This window comes from Oncorhynchus tshawytscha, linkage group LG28, assembly GCF_018296145.1.
Source record: "Oncorhynchus tshawytscha isolate Ot180627B linkage group LG28, Otsh_v2.0, whole genome shotgun sequence".
NCBI classification, from domain to species: Eukaryota; Metazoa; Chordata; class Actinopteri; order Salmoniformes; family Salmonidae; genus Oncorhynchus; species Oncorhynchus tshawytscha.
Window position 1 is genome coordinate 32,675,130 of NC_056456.1, and position 21,469 is coordinate 32,696,598.

The 21,469-nt window shown below is 43.8% G+C and overlaps 2 protein-coding genes and 1 non-coding gene across 3 annotated transcripts; 1 reads left to right on the forward strand and 2 right to left on the reverse strand.

The window, feature by feature from the left end:
- Positions 1–840: 840 nt before the first annotated feature.
- Positions 841–13,109, forward strand: LOC112227095 (divergent protein kinase domain 1A). Its single transcript, XM_024391934.2, has 6 exons — positions 841–1,130; positions 1,240–1,323; positions 6,800–6,934; positions 8,138–8,245; positions 10,861–11,037; positions 11,252–13,109. Exons 2-6 carry the CDS (start codon positions 1,270–1,272, stop codon positions 12,062–12,064), a joined length of 1,287 nt encoding a protein of 428 aa, XP_024247702.1. The 5' UTR covers positions 841–1,130; positions 1,240–1,269; the 3' UTR covers positions 12,065–13,109.
- Positions 13,110–13,309: 200 nt separating this feature from the next.
- On the reverse strand, positions 13,310–17,451 carry LOC112227096 (60S ribosomal protein L5). The gene is made up of 8 exons (XM_024391935.2): positions 17,308–17,451; positions 16,734–16,803; positions 16,297–16,412; positions 16,051–16,185; positions 15,177–15,379; positions 14,175–14,352; positions 13,742–13,830; positions 13,310–13,482 (listed from the first exon to the last, which is right to left on the reverse strand). The coding sequence occupies exons 1-8, from the start codon at positions 17,308–17,310 to the stop codon at positions 13,380–13,382; spliced, it is 897 nt and encodes a 298-aa protein (XP_024247703.1). The 5' UTR covers positions 17,311–17,451; the 3' UTR covers positions 13,310–13,379.
- On the reverse strand, positions 14,546–14,669 carry LOC112227397. The gene has a single exon (XR_002949862.1). It is a non-coding gene; the product is annotated as a small nucleolar RNA SNORA26 (small nucleolar RNA).
- Positions 17,452–21,469: the final 4,018 nt, after the last annotated feature.

Here is a 21,469-nt window from a genome sequence, read left to right on the forward strand (position 1 = left end):
TTTCCCTCCAGCAGTTAGTGTTGTTTCGCCCACCAAGCAAGGAGTTTTTGTATGGAGGTCAATGAGAGTGTCGAATTTGGTTAACAACAAAAAAATGTATGTCTTATTTGCTACGTGATATTTATTTGATCCATTAGAAGTTTCATAATGCTGATATAAGTAGGGAAGGTGACATCCCGGAAACTTAAAGAAAAAACACTTTATTATCGGAGACGTCTCGAGATGGCTATGCATGTTCATTAAATGAGGCTTGTAGCATAGCTTCACTCTCCACTGAATACAGGCAGTTGATGTCGACAACCCTCATCGAATATTTAAAAAAGGACAACAATAATGAGATGTATCCATTACAGGAGATGAGATGTTTCCACCAATCCAAAGAAAGGATAAGGCGGGAGCGAGACAGTCAGCAACGCCGCTTTGTGGACAACGACTCCCATTGTGAAGGCAGAGACATGTATCTTGGCACTATATCAATCATCTTTGACCCACTAGATACATTTGAAAATGAAGACAGGACACTTTTCCACCCACGACCCACTTAAAAATATATATGTTTTACTGTCAGAACCTGTCCAAGTATTATGATCTACACTTATTGTTTAGTCCCACCTAGACTGCATATCCAGCTTGTGAGCCCACAACTAAATTCTAGTGTGCATAGTGGACATGGCAACCTACTATTCTGGGATACTTTTGAAGTATAGCTGTAGTAGACTAGCCTATAGTTATTCATATTTGTAATATTATTTTAATTCCAATCAAATATATGAATTAATCAACCGTCCACTTGTCGGCGCTATAGTGAACCATACACAATATTCACCTCTGTTACATGTGATGGCAAATCCAAGCATTCATGAAATTCCGAATTAGTGAGAGAGAGGAGTTATAATGTATAAATATATAATGACTTCATAGAAATTCAAATGATTTCATAGGGAAAATTTCATAGGAAATGTGATGGTTATGCATTGCTTGCACGGAGGAGATCAACGCTTTTGCGTCGCCAAAAAATCGTCCCAGCGCCTTTATTTTCTGTGGTCTTGTGAGGTGGTGATCAGCAGCTGCACGGACAAGACAGCAGCGATGCGTTCAGAGACAGGCTTTGGCTGTAACTACACGAAAGGGTAACTAAGAATAACTGCAACGGATATATTCAGTGTTAATAGAATCTGCCTCGAACGCATAGGAATGCACTGAAATGCATTCTCCATTTATCTGGATTCTCTTTCGCAGCTCCGCGTATGGAGATGAACTATTTTTGTGATGGCGAGGCGTCTGTTTCCACGTGCCTGGATAAATAAATCGTTCTATTTCCAGGTAACAGTTCTAAACCGTTTTACAATTTTATATTGACTGGGCTCAGTCTACAATTTGTCGAGCAATATTACGCACGCGGGACACAGTGCACCCTCTTAAAATTCTGAAGGGATTTAAATGTTGGTTTTGTAGTAGCCTATACAGTAAGGCCATGTATGCGAGGACAGCCACGAGCTAGACATTTAGAGATTGAAAATACTGTTTTGCTGTAATGCATATTCTTGCATGCTGCCATGAAGTGCGTCAATTTGGTTTGGAAAAATAGGCTACCCCAAAGAACTGGCAGAAATAAATTATGCCAGACTCTGTAATATGATGTTTTAGACTATGGCTATAGGCTACACTATAGCTTTATACACTCTTATTGAATGTAGGCTAATTCATTGGCCCAATGTAGTCCTGCGATCCTATTTTCATAATATTGTTTTATATTTCATTACAAATTGGTGATGGCGTAATAACAGGTCACGTCCAACAGTAAGGGGTGGATGTGGGTCACCTTTGTCCCTGCCTGAGGCCACCAGCGGCATATTTGAGATACGTGTATCCAGTGCGACAAGCAAGAATAATCCGCTGTGCTGGATAATATGGCTGAACTAAGGGTTTTGGGCACTCGGGGCCTGCAATTCCACTACACCATTAAAACGCTTAGTGGGAAGAGGGAGAGAGGGGCCACCCAGTGTGTGTATATGTGTTTCTGTCTATCTGTTAGTTTGTTTTGGGTTGGATCGTATAAAAGTTTATCTCACTTGGATGTGATAGATTTGCTTGTGTACTCAGGCTTTGCATCACTGCCCTATCACGATGGTTCCCAAGCCATCACTGTGGTAATGTTGACATTGCTCTCAATGTCTGATAGGCTTGCTTTGCTTTTGTTACATATATCATGGAGACTTAGCTAATATGTAACTTATTCAAGCTTCTGAATACATTTCTGAATACTGGCTGTAGGGGTGTGTTGAGGGCAATCAATAGCACATGATAATATTATATTTACATGTTTAGCTGTACTTAACAGTTGTTCCACCATCTGCTGAAACACAGCATGTGGTCTATTCAGAGAGGGGAAATGTTCTGACCATTGCAGATATAATCAGAACGAATAGAGCACACACGATTCCCTGTTCAATCTGACAGACAATCATATCTGTTCTACAAAACACATTTCTATCTGAATGTTCTGTAACACTACATCCTCCTGAACAGACCCTTGTTAGAACAAGATTACTACTCTCTGTAGAATGTGGCCTCTTGGCAGGACGGTCAACAGAATACGCCTGCTACAGTGATTAATGAGGTGACCATAAATCCAAACAGACTTGATCGGACCAGACACCGGAAATGTAAACGTGGCTCAGCAAATCCATTTATTTATATATATTTCTTCCCATAGAGGCACTTTAGTTGAGCAGTTTCAACCTTTTGTCTGTACTTTCATAGGATTGCAGACACTTTAAATGTAGTATAGCCAGAGAGATTGGAGTATAGCTGTTGTTTTTGCTAGTTTAGATATAAAAGGATCCTTGACTACTTATTAATACAAGTGGGTTGAGAGGTTTACAGAGTACTCGGTCCACCACCTATCTGGCACCAAACCCCTTTTCTGTGTTGCCAGGCTGTCATAGCAACAACGCTATTTGTTGGCAGGCCATGTAAGTTCTTGACAATGCAAATGTGTGGCTGCCATAGGCACAGTACTATTTGATTGTGAAGTGAAATACTGTCTGGCATAGGGTCTTTATGACATCTAACAACCTATGTTCTCAGCCACATCAAATGATGTTTCACCCTGTGTGAATTCCTGAGCCCCCCCCATGTTTTCCTGAGGTTAACCCCACTTGCTAGCATCTGGCTAGTTATTTTGAGCAACGCAAGGTTATAAAAAAGTTTATTGACAACACACTAACACAGCAAGGAAATACTGTGTTTACTCAGTAGTTAAGAGTTGCCCTTAAGCAGTTATGAGAGAGAGCAACAGAGAAATAGATAGCAAGGAGCAGTGTGGGAGTGAGCAAGGCCAATAGCAAGTGCTATTATTTCCTTCAGTGTAAAGACAGTCTGTGCTATGTGCAAGCTGCACAGACTAACCCTCGGCAAAGGAGGTGTTTGAAACAATAAAAGGTGATATTACTATTTTTACTGACACTGCATTATGTAACATGCGTTAAATGGATGTGACCCGTGGTGACTTAAGTGGCAGGCCTGGCTTATGCAGTGATGCGTTTACTGTAGAGCTAGCCCTGGCCTGGAGTAGGGGGGTGCAGGGTATCATGACAGCCTTTATTGCATAATAGTGTCAGGGAACGTGAAAATGGCATACTGTAGACCCTTAGAAGCAAAGAGCAATGGGCTGTAGGATAAATGTTACTCACACATGACAGCCACTAACTGTCTATGAGTCAAAGTGTAACCCAATGGCGTGAAGTCTTTTAAACCTATTATTGTTGCATAACACGAACACAATTAGCATTTTGGCACCTCATTGACTGCAACTGTTTTACTTATCAGACGGAAGCTAGTAGATGTGCAATTTTGATCTCACCTGTTTCAACTTGTGAGACTGGAGTATTATTACTGCATGCAAACCAAACACATCGATCAACCCACACACAGCTCCTCATCGAAACACAAGCACAGGTAGAGGTAGTTACTCTCTGACACTCACACAATTACTTTTCAGACATCCTCTGTCTGCCTACAAGCAGTTATAAAACTCTCTTTACCTCACTCACCCCTATCTGAGATATCTACTGCAGCCCTCGCCCTCCACATACAACACATGTTCTGCCAGTCACATTTTGTTAAAGGTCCCCAAAGCACACAGATCCCTGGGTTGCTCCTTTTCAGTTCGCTGCATCTAGCGACTGGAATGAGCTGCAACAAACACTCAAACTAGACAGTTTGATCTCAATCTCTTCATTCAAAGACTCAATCATGGACACTCTTACTGACAGTTGTGGCTGCGTCGCGTGATGTATTGTTGTCTCTACCTTCTTGCACTTAGTGCTATTGTCTGTGCCCAATAATGTGTGTACCCTGTTTTGTGCTGCTACCATGTTGTGTTGCTACCATGCTGTGTTGTCATGTGTTGATGCCATGCTATGTTGTTGTCTTGGGTCTCTCTTTATGTAGTGTTGTGTTGTCTCTTGTCGTGATGTGTTTTGTCCTATATTCTTATTACATTTATTTATATTTTTAATCCCAGCCTCCGTCCCCGCAGGAGGCCTTTTGCCATTTGGTAGGCCGTCATTGTAAATAAGAATTTGTTCTTAACTGACTTGCCTAGTTAAAGGTTAAATAACATTTTTAAAAGTTATCTTGTCAGATGATATGTGACCTGTGACATAGCCTTTAACCCAGGGCTTGACTTGAGCAGGAGATCACCGGAGCTGAGTACTGGCACCTCAAATGTTATTCTGCTTGAGTTCCTGCACCTCCTATAGATTATTACCACAAAAGTATTAAGGAGTTCCTGCACCTCCTATAGAATATCGGCTCAAATGAATTGAGGAGTTACTTCACATGAATAGAAACAGTACCGGCACCTATTTCAGTCCAATTCAAGCACTGCTTTAGCCTATTGGTTGTAACTCAATTGATTTTACAACTAGGCCGATGTCTCGAGTCTTCAAACACAGACTCATCATGGAGCCTCATACCTAAGTGACTGCCAGAGCCCTGTATCTTTAAAGTGTGTGTTAGCCCACACACACACACACAGACACACTACAGGGGTCAGATCAGATAGTGTAGCAGCGTGTGCTCCCCTGGTGCCTTCCGCTAGTGAGGCTTTTGGGAGGAGAATATCTGATCCCTATCTGTTACCACCTTTCTGTGAGGACAACACTGAAAGATGTGGGTCGGGTTCATTGGGGCATAAAGTGGCAAAACAAAATGGAAACGAGCGTTTCTCATACAAGTTCCATTTCACACCGTTTCAGAGGTCCGACAGCTTTCTTCCATTTCGTGTCTGGTGAACACAACTCAGGACTCTCACTCTCTCTCTCACACCCCTTAAGCCATAACTCTGTCACTGTTCAAGCTTATTCTTCTCATCCCAAAACAACACCTCTTTAAGCTCCAGCCCTGGTCATAGTCCTGATTTAGAAATACCAAGTCAGAGAAAGTCGAAGGCGATTGGTCCCTGTCGCCTCATAAGGATCTTATTGGTCGCAGTTGCCTTTCAGACATGCTCTGATTCCAAAATCCACACAATAGCATACCAATTAGTGTGAAGCAATATATTGTCATGGCAATGGGGCAGCCCTTAACGTCCATCCCTGATTGGGTATGCAACATTAGTATGCTAGTATGGACATTTGAACGTAGCCTATGTCTGCATACATGCCACAGCTGAAGTCATAACTCAATTGGTTTACAACTATGTCTCGAGTCTTCTATTACATTAGGACCAATCCAACGCTTAACTCCCGAACTCTGTTGTTTAGTCTCAAAGGGACATTGTTGGGCCACTGTGGTTATGAGATCAATAGCTTGAATATGTGTGACCCCACCATCACTGTGGAAACTACAATACGGCAGGTAGCCTAGTGATTAGAGCGTTGGACCAGTAACCGAAAGGTTTCTAGATCGAATCCCCGAGCTGACAAGGTGAAAATCTGTCGTTCTACCCCTGAACAAGGCAGTTAACCCACTGTTCCCTGTAGGCCGTCATTGTAAATAAGAATTTGTTCTTAACGGACTTGTTAAATAAAAGGTTAAATAGTGTAATAAAAAAACTGCTGGGCTGTCAGTTGTTGGTCACATGACGGTGTTGATTAGGAAGTATTAATTAGTATACTGCCATTGACCAGGCCGGCCTCATTTTTCCGTCTCATGGCTAAATGGGGCATGTTTTTTATGTTCTCGCTCCATTTTTTGTACTGTAAGTTGAGTGTGTCATATTTAAAGTCAGTGGTTCCCAACCTTTTCCAGTTACTGTTCCACCAACTGAATTGTGCTCTGCCCGGAGTACCCCTGATAGGCCAAGTACCCCTGATAGGCCAAGTACCCCTGATAGGCCAAGTACCCCTGATAGGCCAAGTACCCCTGATAGGTCAAGTACCCCTGTGGATAGGTCAAGTACCCCTGTGGATAGGCCAAGTACCCCTGTGGATAGGCCAAGTGCCCCTGTGGATAGGCCAATTACCCCTGATAGGCCAAGTATCCCTGGAGTCCTAGTACCCCTGGTTGGGAATCACTGTTATAAATCATAACAGAATAGCTCACCTTAACCAGATCATGAAATTAGTGAAAAATCCATTGTTTCTGATGCATTGACAATCAAATAACATCAACCAACTGAACTTAATATACAAATAGTTATATCACATGGTGTGATGTTTACTATGTAGGGTAGGTGCTCAGCACACTATAATTTCACAACATTACATGGTAGAACTCGTTGACGCATGCTCATGCATTTAAAGGGAATGAAGCAATCAACCAACCGACTTTCTCTGTTTGATCCTTACAGGCTCGTATCTCCTTTGTGCGGGTGAAATACCTGTTCCTCACCTGGCTGACAGTGTTCGTGGGAGGCTGGGTGATCTACGTCCAGTATTCCAACTACACCGAGCTGTGCCGAGGACATGAGTGCAAGAACTCCATAGTGAGTACAGACACATCAGACATATCATATTCATGACCAACTTTCATATTGTTATGTTTGAATTGATAGACAGTCGTTAGGGGGAACAGGAATGACAGGAGGAGTGTGTCAAACAGGCTATGGGACAGATTGGAATGACTACATAATATGGGGGTGGCCGATCTGCGATACTAACTGCTGGACCAGCCAGGTCACGACCCAGTTCTACTGTGATACTGGAACATGTGTCGGTTTCTTAATCCATTCTTTTACTTTTAAATTTGTGTGTATTGTTGTGAATTGTTAGATACTACTGGACTGTTGGAGCTGGGAACACAAGCGTTTCGCTACACACGCAATAACATCTGCTAAATATGTGTTATGTAACTAATCAAATGTGATTAGATTTTTAGTAGTTGTACTAGCACTGCTGTAGTGCAGAGCAGGAATCATTAACTAGATTCAGTGGCGGGACGATTATGTTTTCCTGAGTGGATGGTCAGGGGGCCAGAGCAAATTGACCTCAAGAGGCCCATAATGTTGAACTGAAACAGCATTTCAAACCTTGCTTACATTTGTATACAATCACATTTCTCTTTTATGGGAATACTTTAGAACAGATTTCCAAAATGTAAATAACTTGCAGCTGATTTGCTGGTGTTTTTATGGTCTTTTATGTCCAAAAATGTAAAAAAATATATAATAATAATCATACGCGGGCCAAATTCGGCTCGCGGGCCGCCGGTTGGGGGACCCTTGTAAAGAGCATCACCCATTTTTATACTCCACCGTTTTGACATCATCCATCTCATTCAACCGTTGAGGGTTAGAGCACTGAGACTTATGAAGCTTACAGACACAAAGGCTCAAAGACAAGCTATTTGGCATTCGGATCCTTGCTGTTACCAGAACTGCTACCACGAGACTGATTTCATTCGTACTTGGCTAAACACTGCCACCCAGTGTTCATGTAACATGCGAGCGTCAAACAGAGAAAGAAGTTAGTGAAAGGTCTTTGGGGCAGTCTGTGGCAGTTAACTTTCATCTTGAGTGAAGTGTTGTTGGTTCTGACCCTATAAATAAAACAATAGCGAGGTCACTAAGATTAAAATCTGTCACAAGTGGTTTAAGCGCTATGGTTCTGCCTTTGTAATACCTAGCATATTGTTGTATTGAGTAAATAAATGGAGAGGAAGAGACTAACACCAACCCTCCACTTGTCAGTGTGACAAATACAGGAGGGGCATCATTGACGGCTCGGCCTGCAGCAGTCTGTGTGACAAAGACACCCTCTACCTGGGAAGATGTCTCTCTACCAGCCCCAACCACCAGGTGAGGTAACAGACCACGCCCCTACCTTTGACCTGCAGGGGTTACTGTAAATCAAATCAAACTTTATTTGCCACATGCACCGAATACAACAAGTGTAGACTTTACCGTGAAATGCTTACTTACAAGCCCTTAACCAACAGTGCAGTTCAAGAAGAAGAAAATATTTACCAAGTAGACTAAAATAAAAAGTAATAATAAAAAATAACACAATAAGAATAACGAGACGAAATACAGGGGACACCGGTACCGAGTCAGTGTGGAGGTTATATACAGGGGGCACCGGTACCGAGTCAGTGTGGAGGTTATATACAGGGGGCACCGGTACCGAGTCAGTGTGGAGGTTATATACAGGGGGCACCGGTACCGAGTCAGTGTGGAGGTTATATACAGGGGGCACCGGTACCGAGTCAGTGTGGAGGTTATATACAGGGGGCACCGGTACCGAGTCAGTGTGGAGGTTATATACAGGGGGCACCGGTACCGAGTCAGTGTGGAGGTTATATACAGGGGGCACCGGTACCGAGTCAGTGTGGAGGTTATATACAGGGGGCACCGGTACCGAGTCAGTGTGGAGGTTATATACAGGGGGCACCGGTACCGAGTCAGTGTGGAGGTTATATACAGGGGGCACCGGTACCGAGTCAGTGTGGAGGTTATATACAGGGGGCACCGGTACCGAGTCAGTGTGGAGGTTATATACAGGGGGCACCGGTACCGAGTCAGTGTGGAGGCTATATACAGGGGGCACCGGTACCGAGTCAGTGTGGAGGCTATATACAGCGGGGCACCTGTACCGAATCAGTGTGCAGGGGTACAGGCTAGTTGAGGTAATCTGTACATGTAGGTGGGGGCGAAGTGACTATGCATAGGTAACAAACAAACAGCGAGTAGCAGCAGTGTACAAGAGGGGGGTCAATCTAAATTGTCCAGTGGCGATTTTTATGAATTGTTCAGCAGTCTAATGGCTTGGGGATAGAAGCTGTTGAGGAGCCTTTTGGTCCTAGACTTGGCGCTCCGGTACCGCTTACCGTGTGGTAGCAGAAAAAACAGTCTATAATTTGGGTGACTGGAGTCTCTGAAATTTTTATGGGCTTTTCTCCGACACTTCCTGGATGGCAGGAAGCTTGGCCTGTGATGTACAGGGCAGTTTGCATTACCCTCTGTAGCGCCTTACGGTCGGATGCTGAGCAGTTGCCATACCAGGCAGTGATGCAACCGGTCAGGATGCTCTCGATGGTGCAGCTGTAGAACCTTTTGAGGATCTGAGAGCCCATGCCAAATCTTTTCAGTCTCCTGAGGGGAAAAGGTTTTTGTTGTGCTCTCTTCACACCTGTCTTGGTATGTTTGGACCATGATAGTTCGTTGGTGATGTGGACACCAAGGAACTTAACTCTCAACCCGCTCCACTACAGCCCCGTTGATGTTAACGGGGGCCTGTTCAGCCTTTTCCTGTAGTCCACGATCAGCTCCTTAGTCTTGCTCACGTAAAGGGAGAAGTTGTTGTCCGGGCACCACACTGCCAGTTCTCTGACCTCCCTATAGGCCGTCTGTTGTGTTGTCAGCAAACTTAATGATGGTGTTGGAGTCGTGCTTGGCCATGCAGTCATGGGTGAACAGGGAATACAGGAGGGGACTAAGTACACCCCCCTGAGGGGCCCCAGTGTTAAGGATCAGCGTGGCAGACATGTTGTTGCCTACTCTTACCACCTGGGGGCCCGTCAAGGGTCCTTAGCTAAGTGATGAGCATCATGGGCACTATGGTGTTGAACGCTGAGCTGTAGTCAATGAACAGCATTCTCACATAGGTGTTCCTTTTGTCCAGGTGAGAAAGGACAGAGTGGAGAGCGATTCAGATTGCGTCGTCTGTACTGCAGGGCTCTACGCTGACCAGGTTGTTGAAAAATGTAGGCGCTCACAAAGAAATGTATGAGCACAATGAAACATATGAGATATTAAAACTAGAATCCTTAATTTTTCTAGGTGCACTGGTGCTCCTAAATTAAAGCAAAATATTTAGGCGGATATGGACTTTAGAGGCGACAGGTAGCCTAGTGGTTAGAGCATTGGGCCAGTTGGATCGAATCCCCAAGCTGACAAGGTAAAAATCAGTCATGCTACCCCTGAACATGGCAGTTAACCCACTGTTCCCTGGTAGACCGTCATTATAAATAAGAATTTGTTCTTAACTGACTTGCCTTGTTAAATAAGTGTTGTTTTTTTATTGAGCCCTGTACAAGCTGTTGGTAGCACTGTAGAGCCCTGTACTGTACAAGTAGTCTTGGTTTGTTCTAAGTACAGATCCAGGTTTTGTAAAACCAACCTTAGATCAGTGCATCTTGGTACAACCTACTACAACCGGGACCTACAGCCCTAATGTCGACTCAAGAAGGCACTACAGCAAGTTCCAGTATGTAGCCAATGGTTTTATTGAAGGGTGTGGTGTCTTCAGTAGAAGTTCACTATAGTATTTCCCACGCAGTCAGTCCAGAAGAATAAGTCAGAACCATTGGTTCCTCTTATCGACTGTAGGTGTATAATAATGTAATTCTATAATAATGTAATTCTACTAACTTGGGTGTGGTTGTCCTTCTCGTTCCCCTTGCCTGGGCCCTCAGGTTTATACAGGTGGTTGGGGTGACGTGGACGGGGTGATCCGCTGCCGGGTGGGGGAGGTGCTGCACTATGAGCTAGGAGAAGAGCCGGAGCCCCGGAGGGAGGCTGCAGTCTTCGACAAACCCACCCGCGGCACGTCTGTGAAGAAGTTCAGAGAGATGGTCTTCAATCACTTCAAGGTTCTGGAACTCCTGCTGCTTTGACTTTAGTATATGCTGTGTCACAATGGCAACAACAGCATAGCATTACAACTAGAATTAGTCTTTTGTTGAAAGTGATTTTTTTATTTCACCATCAGTCTTACCAAAACCTCCAGATTGAGCATGAGAACATCACCTTAACTTCTTTCTCTTTTCTTCCTACCGCCGCTTCCCTAACTCCTTCCGTCTAAAGGCAAAGTTGGGCGAGCAGGCCAACCTGGGCAGCCTGGTGACCAAGATCCTCACCGTCGCCGACGGCAACAAGGACGGGCACGTCTCCCTCCCTGAGGCCCGTTCAGCCTGGGCTCTTCTCCAGTTGGATGAGGTGCTGCTGGGCCTGCTCCTCCAGGACCGGGGCCACACCCCTCGGCTGCTGGGCTTCTGTGGGGACCTGTACGTGACCGAGAGGGTCCCCTACGGCCCCCTGTACGGTCTCGGCCTCCCCTGGCCACTTGAGGCCTGGGTCCCCAGTGAGGCCCGACGCAGCATGGACCAGTGGTTCACACCCTCTTGGCCCCGCAAAGCCAAGATCTCCATGGGTCTCCTGGAGCTGGTGGAGGACATTTTCCACGGCAACTACGGCAGCTTCCTCATGTGCGACCTGAGCGCCAACCATTTCGGCTACACGGACCGCCACGACCTCCGCCTCACTGACACCAGGGCCATCGTCTCTGAGGACGCGTTCCAGCGAACCATGCGCGCGCTGCACTGCGAGAAGGACGACGACTGTGTACTGGGGCCGGACTGCCGGACATCGTGTGACATGGCTCAGAAACGATGCAGGGAGGAGGTAACCCAGCCCAACCTGGCCAAGGCATGCGGGGCGCTGAGGGACTACCTTCTGAGAGGGGCACCGTCAGAGCTAAGGGAGGAGTTAGAGAGGCAGCTGTACGCCTGCATGGCCCTCAGAGGCTCGGCAGGACAGATGGACATGGAGCACTCCCTGATTCTGAACAACCTCAAGGCCCTGCTGTGGAGACAGATATCCCATACTAAAGACTCATGATGAGGGGACAACACAACAGTCCTCAAATACTTAAAAGGCAAGATTCACCCATTTTGAACGTTATTGTGTTTGTGCATCTGAGTGATGTTCTATCGATTCCAGGGGTTATTTCATGTGGTCATGTGTCTGAGCTATAGCTGTTCAAGCAGGCAAGAAATACTATAACATTCAAAATGGGTGGATCTTTCATTCAAGACGTACTACATTGTTTTATGTTTTCCTGACTCATTGGAAGAATAATTATAATTCCTGTTCAGGATGCTGGAAAATAACTGTAGAGCTGCTGTTTACGACGGGGCTCATGTAGTCTTGTTTTCCCCTCTTGGGAAAAACAGATGGAACATTTGTGGTAAGTTATGAACTACACATTGGAAGTACACTTGCACATTTCGGTTTCTTCAATGTGACCAAGGAATCTATCCGAAGAAACAGTATTATAGAGGTCTATGGTATTGTTCCAATTATCTCCTTTCCAGTGTGCACTTGTTCCCTTCTGATTTGAAAGAAAATGACTGGTATAACATGTGGTGGAAACTCCCTGTAGTCCATACCTCAACCAATCCAATGCTTTTAGATTTATGGGAAATAGCAGATAGTGTAAACCTCTGGAGATATTGGAATGTACCCAGGTGTCGTCCACATCGCTGGACATTTCCACCCTCACTTGTTTAATGGCATTGCTGAATCGGCCTATGACGAGCCATTATTCTTGGTTTGTGTACCATGTACATTTTCACTTGTAGTTTTCCACTAACTGTGTAGCGTACCATGAGTACTTGTCATATACAAGAGAACTATAAAACTTGGAATTAGTCAACCACGTATGAAGGAGGTACTGTACATGAACTGCTCGCTTTATTCAACTTCCTGTTTCTATATTCTTTCAAGCGCAACTTTTAAACGAGAAGGTCACTATCTTTTAAACAGGAAGCCCTGTCCGGTTTCTGAAGGAACTGAAGCACACAGCTGATTTTGAGGGAACGATGTATGTTTTCTTGAGGTTTGAACCAGCATGATTTTGCACAATAAAACCACTTACCACTCACTGTGGTCTCATCTTAATTTCTTTGTCAGCCGAGTTGTGGATTATCCTGACTGTAGTATGCAGTGACAGTCTGAGGAAATGTCATACCCAATTACTTGTCAAAAAATAAAGTTTTCCATCAGGTCTATCATTCAATCCCACCAGAATTTCCCCAAAATGTCTAACACACTGGCAGTATTTCCATAAAGAGCAAAGTGAAGTCATTTGTAATAAATTTATTAAGCCAATGTGCAGTGGTTGTCTTTGGAACGGGCAGTGGTCCCTGTCCCTCTAACCGTCCGCTGCCTCTGCTTCCTGTGCTCGTAGAAAGCTGGCCTTTTTCTGGGCGACGCGGTCCTTTCTCTGTGCCAGCGAAAGTTTGGCGCGGTTCCACCTGCGACAGAAAACAATGCCCCCATTAACCACCAGCACAGTAAACAACAAATGGCAGACCGCTCAAATGTTTTTAATACTACAAGTGGATATACAGTATACAGGTTGCTTCTCTCAGCCCCGTCTTGAAAGGACAATGGACATCAGCCGTTGCAAATGAAGGACCAACTACATTTTGCTCAGCGTACTTTGTATCATCATAAAGAAGCACTACTCCAAAGTGTTCCCAAGCAGAAATCCAGCAACAGTGACAAACCCACCTCTTCTTTTTGACATCTTTTTTGGGTTTCTTTTTGTGGACTGGGTTCTCTCTGATGGCGGTGTGTGCTTTCCTGTACATCTCCTCTACCTGAAAGAATGACACATGGTTTAGACAGAGTTAGGGTAGCGGTTTCGGGACGAGAGTCACAAAACACAGACAAATAACCTTTCAGCACTGGTAATTGATCTCGCTTCTCTCAGCCCCGTCTTGAAAGAACAAAAAAACATCAGCTGTTGCAATTGAAGGACCAACTACATATTGCTCAGAGATCTTGGAATCATCCTCAAGAAGCAGCAAATTTACACAGCAAACTGTGTGAGAAAGGAGTTGCCAAAACAACTGATATCCTCACACACCAGGAGTAACTACCATCAGTCTGGCAGCATTACACTTCTAATATCTAATTCAGTGGGATGTGCAAACGGACTTACTGTGTCTGGCGTGACTCCGTTCTTTATGAAGCGCGAGAACTGTTTCTTGTAGGTGTCTTCGTCCTCCTCCATCAGGTAGCTCATGTAGTCCGACACGTTCATGCCCATTATGTGTTTGCGATGCATCTCTGTGTTGAACTCTTTGCTCTCCACGTCGTATCCAGGGAATCGTTTTGTGCTGAGGAGAAGAGGATGGTGATGTGGTACAACACTGGATTACTTGGGTTGATTTAATGACTTTGAATCGTCATAAAACAAGTTTTTCCAGAATCACATTGTATAATGACAAAGGCCATGTCTTATTACAGGGCCAATGGTCTGGTCTTGATCATTCATCACACAAACAAATCCACGGCGAAGAGACATGGACACATTGTATCTCCAGACAGGATCCGCAGTGAGGTGTTCAGCCTTCACTACAGGTTTATGAGAGAACTATCATCCTCTACCCCTCTGTGTTGATCATATAGGACACTTCAAGTCTTAGATGGGCAAAAAAGGGGATACATATTCAGCTTTATGCTGCACTTAAAGGGATAGTTAGTGATTTTGATCATGAAGTCATTAATCTACTCCCACCAGAGTCCAATGAACTCATGATACCATTTTGACATCTCTGCATCCAGTATCAAGGAAGTTCATAGATAGTTTCGCAGACTAATGCTAACCAGTGTTAGTTAGCACAATGACTGGCGGTCTCAGGAACAGCTGTTCCCATAGACTCCGTCATTGCGCTAACGCTAGTTAAAAACTTCCTCCATACATACATAGATCCAACTGGCCCAATGCTCTAACCACTAGGCTACCTGCCGCCTCTAATTTGCACAACCGCCTAAATATTTTTGCTTTGTGACTTGGAATTTTAATTTAGGAGCACCAGTGCGCCTAGAAAAATTAAGGATTCTAGTTTTAATATCTCAGACAAAAAGACAAATGATATCCACGAGTTCATCTGACTGGTGGGGTAGATAAAGAACTTAAATGCCCAAATCTCAAACTAACCTGTGAGGAATTGAGAGGCCACCGTCGACAGCACCCTTTAGGGCTCCGAACACCTTGTTTCCTGTGGACGTCCTGGCGAGCCCGGCGTCTAGGAAACACGTGAAGGCCCCCGGCTGGCCGTCTATACTCTCCACGTTGAACTCGTCTCCAGTCACCTCCACCTGGCCCTCGTACACCTGATCCAGGCCGAACTTGTTCAGCAGCTGAGGAGACAAAGATGTTTCATTAGAGAAATATAGTCTAAAATTTAGCAGCAACCCCTGTTGACAATTCATAGTCTAATGAATAGAATCTTGATAAACTGAAAAGTCATTGCATTAACTGTGCTGCTGGATATCAGACTCCGTTAAGGAATATCCCCACACCAGCTTACACACCCCCACAAAATCAAAGAGTTCAGTGTATTAGAAAAAAATAAGCATTTGCTAGCATCAAATCTATACACAAAGTCCACAAAGCCCAGGTCTGTCTTGCTTTGTCAGCACAATGATACTGGTTCTGGCTCTGGTGGAAGGGTTTAGTAAAAAGGCCCCAAACTCAACATCAGCAACAATTCCTCTCCCTTCATTTAAAAAAAGTATCCTTTGCCAGTGCAGAACTGCAGATGAATGGCTACACAGGTGCCATCAACACCCTGGCATACAACTTCACTCAAGGGGAAGTCATGCCTGTTGAATCAGTGATGTCAACAATCTACCTCATGAAAACAGAAAAATGAACTGAGAAAAACAGGAAAATCTTAGCACGAGTGTGCACGCTTGCGCATATGTGGCCATCTCTATGGGATTGTACAAGGACATGTAGCTATGCATGCTTCTCTGTTTGAGACTTCAGTATGTGTAAGCATGTCATAGGGTGTGTGTGCTACCCTTACCCTGCGGGCCAGCAGAAGGCCCGTGCAGTAGGCTGCAGCGTAATTTGTCAGTCCCACGGTGATACCATATTTGAGCAGCTCATGGGAATAGGCAGCAGCAACAATCTGGTCTCCCTCGATCTTGGCGTAGGCAATCTGAAGCAATTGACGAAAGCGGTGAGGGCCAGGATGTTTTGGTTTTTTAACAAATCTAAATAGTTGTTGAAATCACACCAAGTCTGCACGCAACAGCCCACCAGCAATCACCTGGCAACAGATATCTCTGTTGGAGAACCTCACAATCATCCTGTATTTGGGTGTGTTGTACTTGTTCTTGTCTTGGATGACCAGGCGCTTACGGGCAAAGTAGTCAGTCTTACCCTCTGTCAGAGACAAATCACACCAAACACACAACTGGTTAGTATGCCAGCATTAACCAAGAGGACATTGACAATTACAAGACTAACTTGCTTCTCTCAGCCCCGTCTTGAAAGAACAAAAAAACATCAGCCGTCGCAAATGAAGGACCAACTACATATTGCTCAGAGATCTTGGAATCATCATTAAGAAGCAGCGAATTTAACGCACAAGTTGACTGGTTAGTATTCACCATTAAAATATGCCAATTAAACACTGTTTTAAAGTCTATTGAGTCCGTGGTTCGTAAATGTGCATTACATAAACAAAATGGTATGATTATTCACCTCGCCTTCTCCTGAATTTCACCTGGTATCTCTTGAAGTACGCCTTACTTTTCACTACTTTCACGAAGCCCTGTGGAGAGGAGAGGTGAGACAGCTGCCATTGCATATTTCCGGTGACATGGGTGTCACTCACCTAACGAGCAATACATATTACTGCAGTGTACGTTCTCCATGGACCAGCTAGCTGTTGAAACACTTTTCTTCAGACTGGTCGCCAATTTGCAAACTTAACTTGCTAGGTAACGTTAGGACTTTCAAGCAAGAGTATCGACTGACGACTTCTTCACACAATGACCAGTTTCATTCGCATGGAAGATAAGCAGGCCGATATATTAACAACAAACACGTTATGCAATTGGCATGACATTATTTATTACTAGGAAATGTCAAAGTAAGGCCTTTGAGCGCCGTATCACCACGCTGGAACCTAGCATTCAGCTGACCGGTGAAAGTTTATATCACAAATCCAACGTCATCCATTTCAAAAGAAACAAACACCAGACATAGAAATGCACAAGACAAGTAATAGCATAACATGTTTAATGTTGACAGTATATGACGACAGTATATTTACCATTTTTGCAGTTTTTCCAACTTCTCAGTTGACAGCCTTTTCCAGAGAGCTGGTCAAATATGCTGACGTTGAAGACAGGATGTGTTCTTGTGAATATAAACTGTAACGCCACCTAGTGGATTGGAGGACAAATTGTATGAATATTAACCAAAAAAAATAATAATAATCTCAAATCGCTAGCAGGTGAATGACTGGGCAGAGGCTACAATATTAGTCATCACCCATGGATGTTCTTACCATGGTAGTATTACAGGTAGTATTAAAACACACCAGAAATAGAAATAAGAAACAAAGGGTCATTGTCCTGGCTGACATTTACCAAAACACCAGCAGAGGGCAGCAAGCAACCCATTCCAGTGGACAGTAGCCCAGCCCTGCAGTATGTGATCTCGGAATGAGGCATTTGGGTTCGTGGCGCCTTAATTGGGGAGGACAGGCTAGTGGTAATGACTGGAGCGGAGTTGGTGGAATGGTATCAAATACATCAAACATGCAGAGGGCATTCGCTAATTTCCAGCCATTATTATGAGCCGTCCTCTCCTCAGCAGCCTCCACTGCTCACTAATGCTAGGCATGGCATTCCTTAAAGTCCAATATCAGTGTTTAAAAAGGATGTAGCTGTGCATCAGAGAGGACTGGTGAGAGGAGCAATAGGAGGATGGTCTCATTGTAATGACTGGAATGGAATCCATAAAATGGTATCAAACACATTGAACATATGGAAACCACATGTTTGACTCCATTCCATTGATTCCACTCCAGCCATTACAATGAGCCTGTCCTCCTATAGCTCTTCCCACCAGCCTCCTCTACTACACAGTGGTATTCAACTCTTAACCTACGAGGTCCGAAGCCTGCTGGTTTTCTAATGTACCTGACAAGTAATTGCACCCACTGGTGAACCAGGTTCCCCCTTATTAGAGGGGAACAATGAAAAAAAGCAGTGGAAGTGCTTCAAAGGTCATGAGTTGAATTTGAGAGGCCAATAGCCTATATACTTTGTACTGTTTCAAAGGAGAGTACTTCTTCCTTTTTCGATAGGTATAGATTAGATCAAGATGGGGAGACAGAGTTACTGGTCATAGAGCAGGTTTCAAACCCATGCCCAAAGGGGCTATGTGTAGACCCAACTTGGCAGCACTACCACCAGACCAGACTGCCACTGCTTTATTTTAATTGTTTTTATGCTGCCTTCTGAAATGAATTCATTCATATTTTTAAAAAAATTCAAAAGTAATCTGTTGTTAATGGCATTTTTAAATAGACTGACTATAAGCCATCTGAATTGAATAGGATGTTGTGATATTAATCACAACCTCATGCTCCTTTGTAAACTGCATTGTGAAACATCATGACTCATGAAAAGTGGGATTGTTTTAGAACTAACCCAAGATAGACCCCAACCTGTAGTGGGCAGAACAACCAAGGAGGTGGACAAAGCCAAGCATGAGTTAGCGAGAGCCTATTGGCACATTCTAGCGTGTACAGTATTAGCATATTTCCATATTTGCATATTGGTTACAAGCATTTCACTACACTCGCAATAACATCTGCTAACCATGTGTATGTGACCAATAACATCTGCTAACCATGTGTATGTGACCAATAACATCTGCTAACCATGTGTATGTGACCAATAACATCTGCTAACCATGTGTATGTGACCAATAACATCTGCTAACCATGTGTATGTGACCAATAACATCTGCTAACCATGTGTATGTGACCAATAACATCTGCTAACCATGTGTATGTGACCAATAACATCTGCTAACCATGTGTATGTGACCAATAACATCTGCTAACCATGTGTATGTGACCAATAACATCTGCTAACCATGTGTATGTGACCAATAACATCTGCTAACCATGTGTATGTGACCAATAACATCTGCTAACCATGTGTATGTGACCAATAACATCTGCTAACCATGTGTATGTGACCAATAACATCTGCTAACCATGTGTATGTGACCAATAACATCTGCTAACCATGTGTATGTGACCAATAACATCTGCTAACCATGTGTATGTGACCAATAACATCTGCTAACCATGTGTATGTGACCAATAACATCTGCTAACCATGTGTATGTGACCAATAACATCTGCTAACCATGTGTATGTGACCAATAACATCTGCTAACCATGTGTATGTGACCAATAACATCTGCTAACCATGTGTATGTGACCAATAACATCTGCTAACCATGTGTATGTGACCAATAACATCTGCTAACCATGTGTATGTGACCAATAACATCTGCTAACCATGTGTATGTGACCAATAACATCTGCTAACCATGTGTATGTGACCAATAACATCTGCTAACCATGTGTATGTGACCAATAACATTTGCTAACCATGTGTATGTGACCAATAACATCTGCTAACCATGTGTATGTGACCAATAACATTTGCTAACCATGTGTATGTGACCAATAACATCTGCTAACCATGTGTATGTGACCAATAACATCTGCTAACCATGTGTATGTGACCAATAACATCTGCTAACCATGTGTATGTGACCAATAACATCTGCTAACCATGTGTATGTGACCAATAACATTTGCTAACCATGTGTATGTGACCAATAACATCTGCTAACCATGTGTATGTGACCAATAACATCTGCTAACCATGTGTATGTGACCAATAACATCTGCTAACCATGTGTATGTGACCAATAACATCTGCTAACCATGTGTATGTGACCAATAACATCTGCTAACCATGTGTATGTGACCAATAACATTTGATGTAATTGTATTTCATGAGGGAACGCCAACTCTGTGAAGTGTGAGTGTGCAATAACTCAATTCACCCTTGCACTCCTTCTAAAAAACACAATTTTTAGAAACTTTGGCAAAGGGTAAAGTCTACAAACTTAGTCCACTCTGTTTGCAACATATTCTAGTTTTGGAAACAGAAAACTGTACTGAGATCAAATGTTTCATCGATGAGAAAATTAGCAGAATGCCGTAAAAATAAATCTCGCCCCATCTTCGCCCACTGCCGGCCACTGGGCTTCCTCTCATGGCCATATTTGGTGGTGAGTGAAAACTCCAACCGGATCCTTCACATTTAATCATTCAGTGAAAAATCTGCTTCATCGTTCTATCTGTGACTGAACTAGCTGGCTAGCTGAATTATGCTAGATTTCATCCTCATAGAGCCCGCCAGTTTGTAGTCTGGCAACTGAACACTGAACCACTGCTCCATTTGGTTGCCCATCAGTATCTGCTCTGCTGTCCTAGAGAGCGATGGCAGGGACAGCCACGGTATCTGCTCTGCTGTCCTGGAGATCGATGGCAGGGACAGCCACGGTATCTGCTCTGCTGTCCTGGAGATCGATGGCAGGGACAGCCACGGTATCTGCTCTGCTGTCCTGGAGATCGATGGCAGGGACAGAAAGATAGATAAGATAAAATATAAAACATTTCGATTTCTTCATCGCACTATGAGTTTGTTCAAATTTAGCCCTATCTGTAGATCACTCAACCCTTAAAAAGGAACCAATGTCTTCTCCTTTTCTGGATAAAATGACTGATAAGATCTTTCTCTCTCACTCTTAGTGAGAACATCACTGCTGTCATTCAGTCACATTGGGTCCTAGTGAACAGGTCACTGCCATTCTCAAGCTCTGTTCTGTAGAATTGGTTTCGCAAGAGAGAGCAACTGTGAAAGGAGAGCTGGACTACCCCATTTGGGGCCCCAGGGGACCAACCTTTTTTGGGGGGTGAAAACAGATAATTTCATGCATTTCAACAAATTGTGTGTTGAAAAAATGTTTTAGAATGCTATTCTACACATTTTTGTCATGAGGCTATGAGGAAATGTACAGTTTTAAAGCTAATTTCCTGCAATTCTATACTTTTTTGCAATGGGTCAGAGAGAAAGAATGTGCTGTTTTATAGCTTATCTCATGATATTGTTCACATTTTCTGCTATTCTACACATTTTTTCATGAGACTGAGTGATAATTTAGTAGTTTTAAAGCTAATTTTCTTGTAATTCTAAAGATTTTGCTATCCTATGGTATCCGGGGGTCCCCAACCTCAAAAATATTTCGGTTGGTAGCCCCCTTGAAGGTCGAGGGCCCTGAGGCATGTGCCCTGAGTGCCCATCCAGTACAGTCCAGTCATCTTGTAGTGCCTG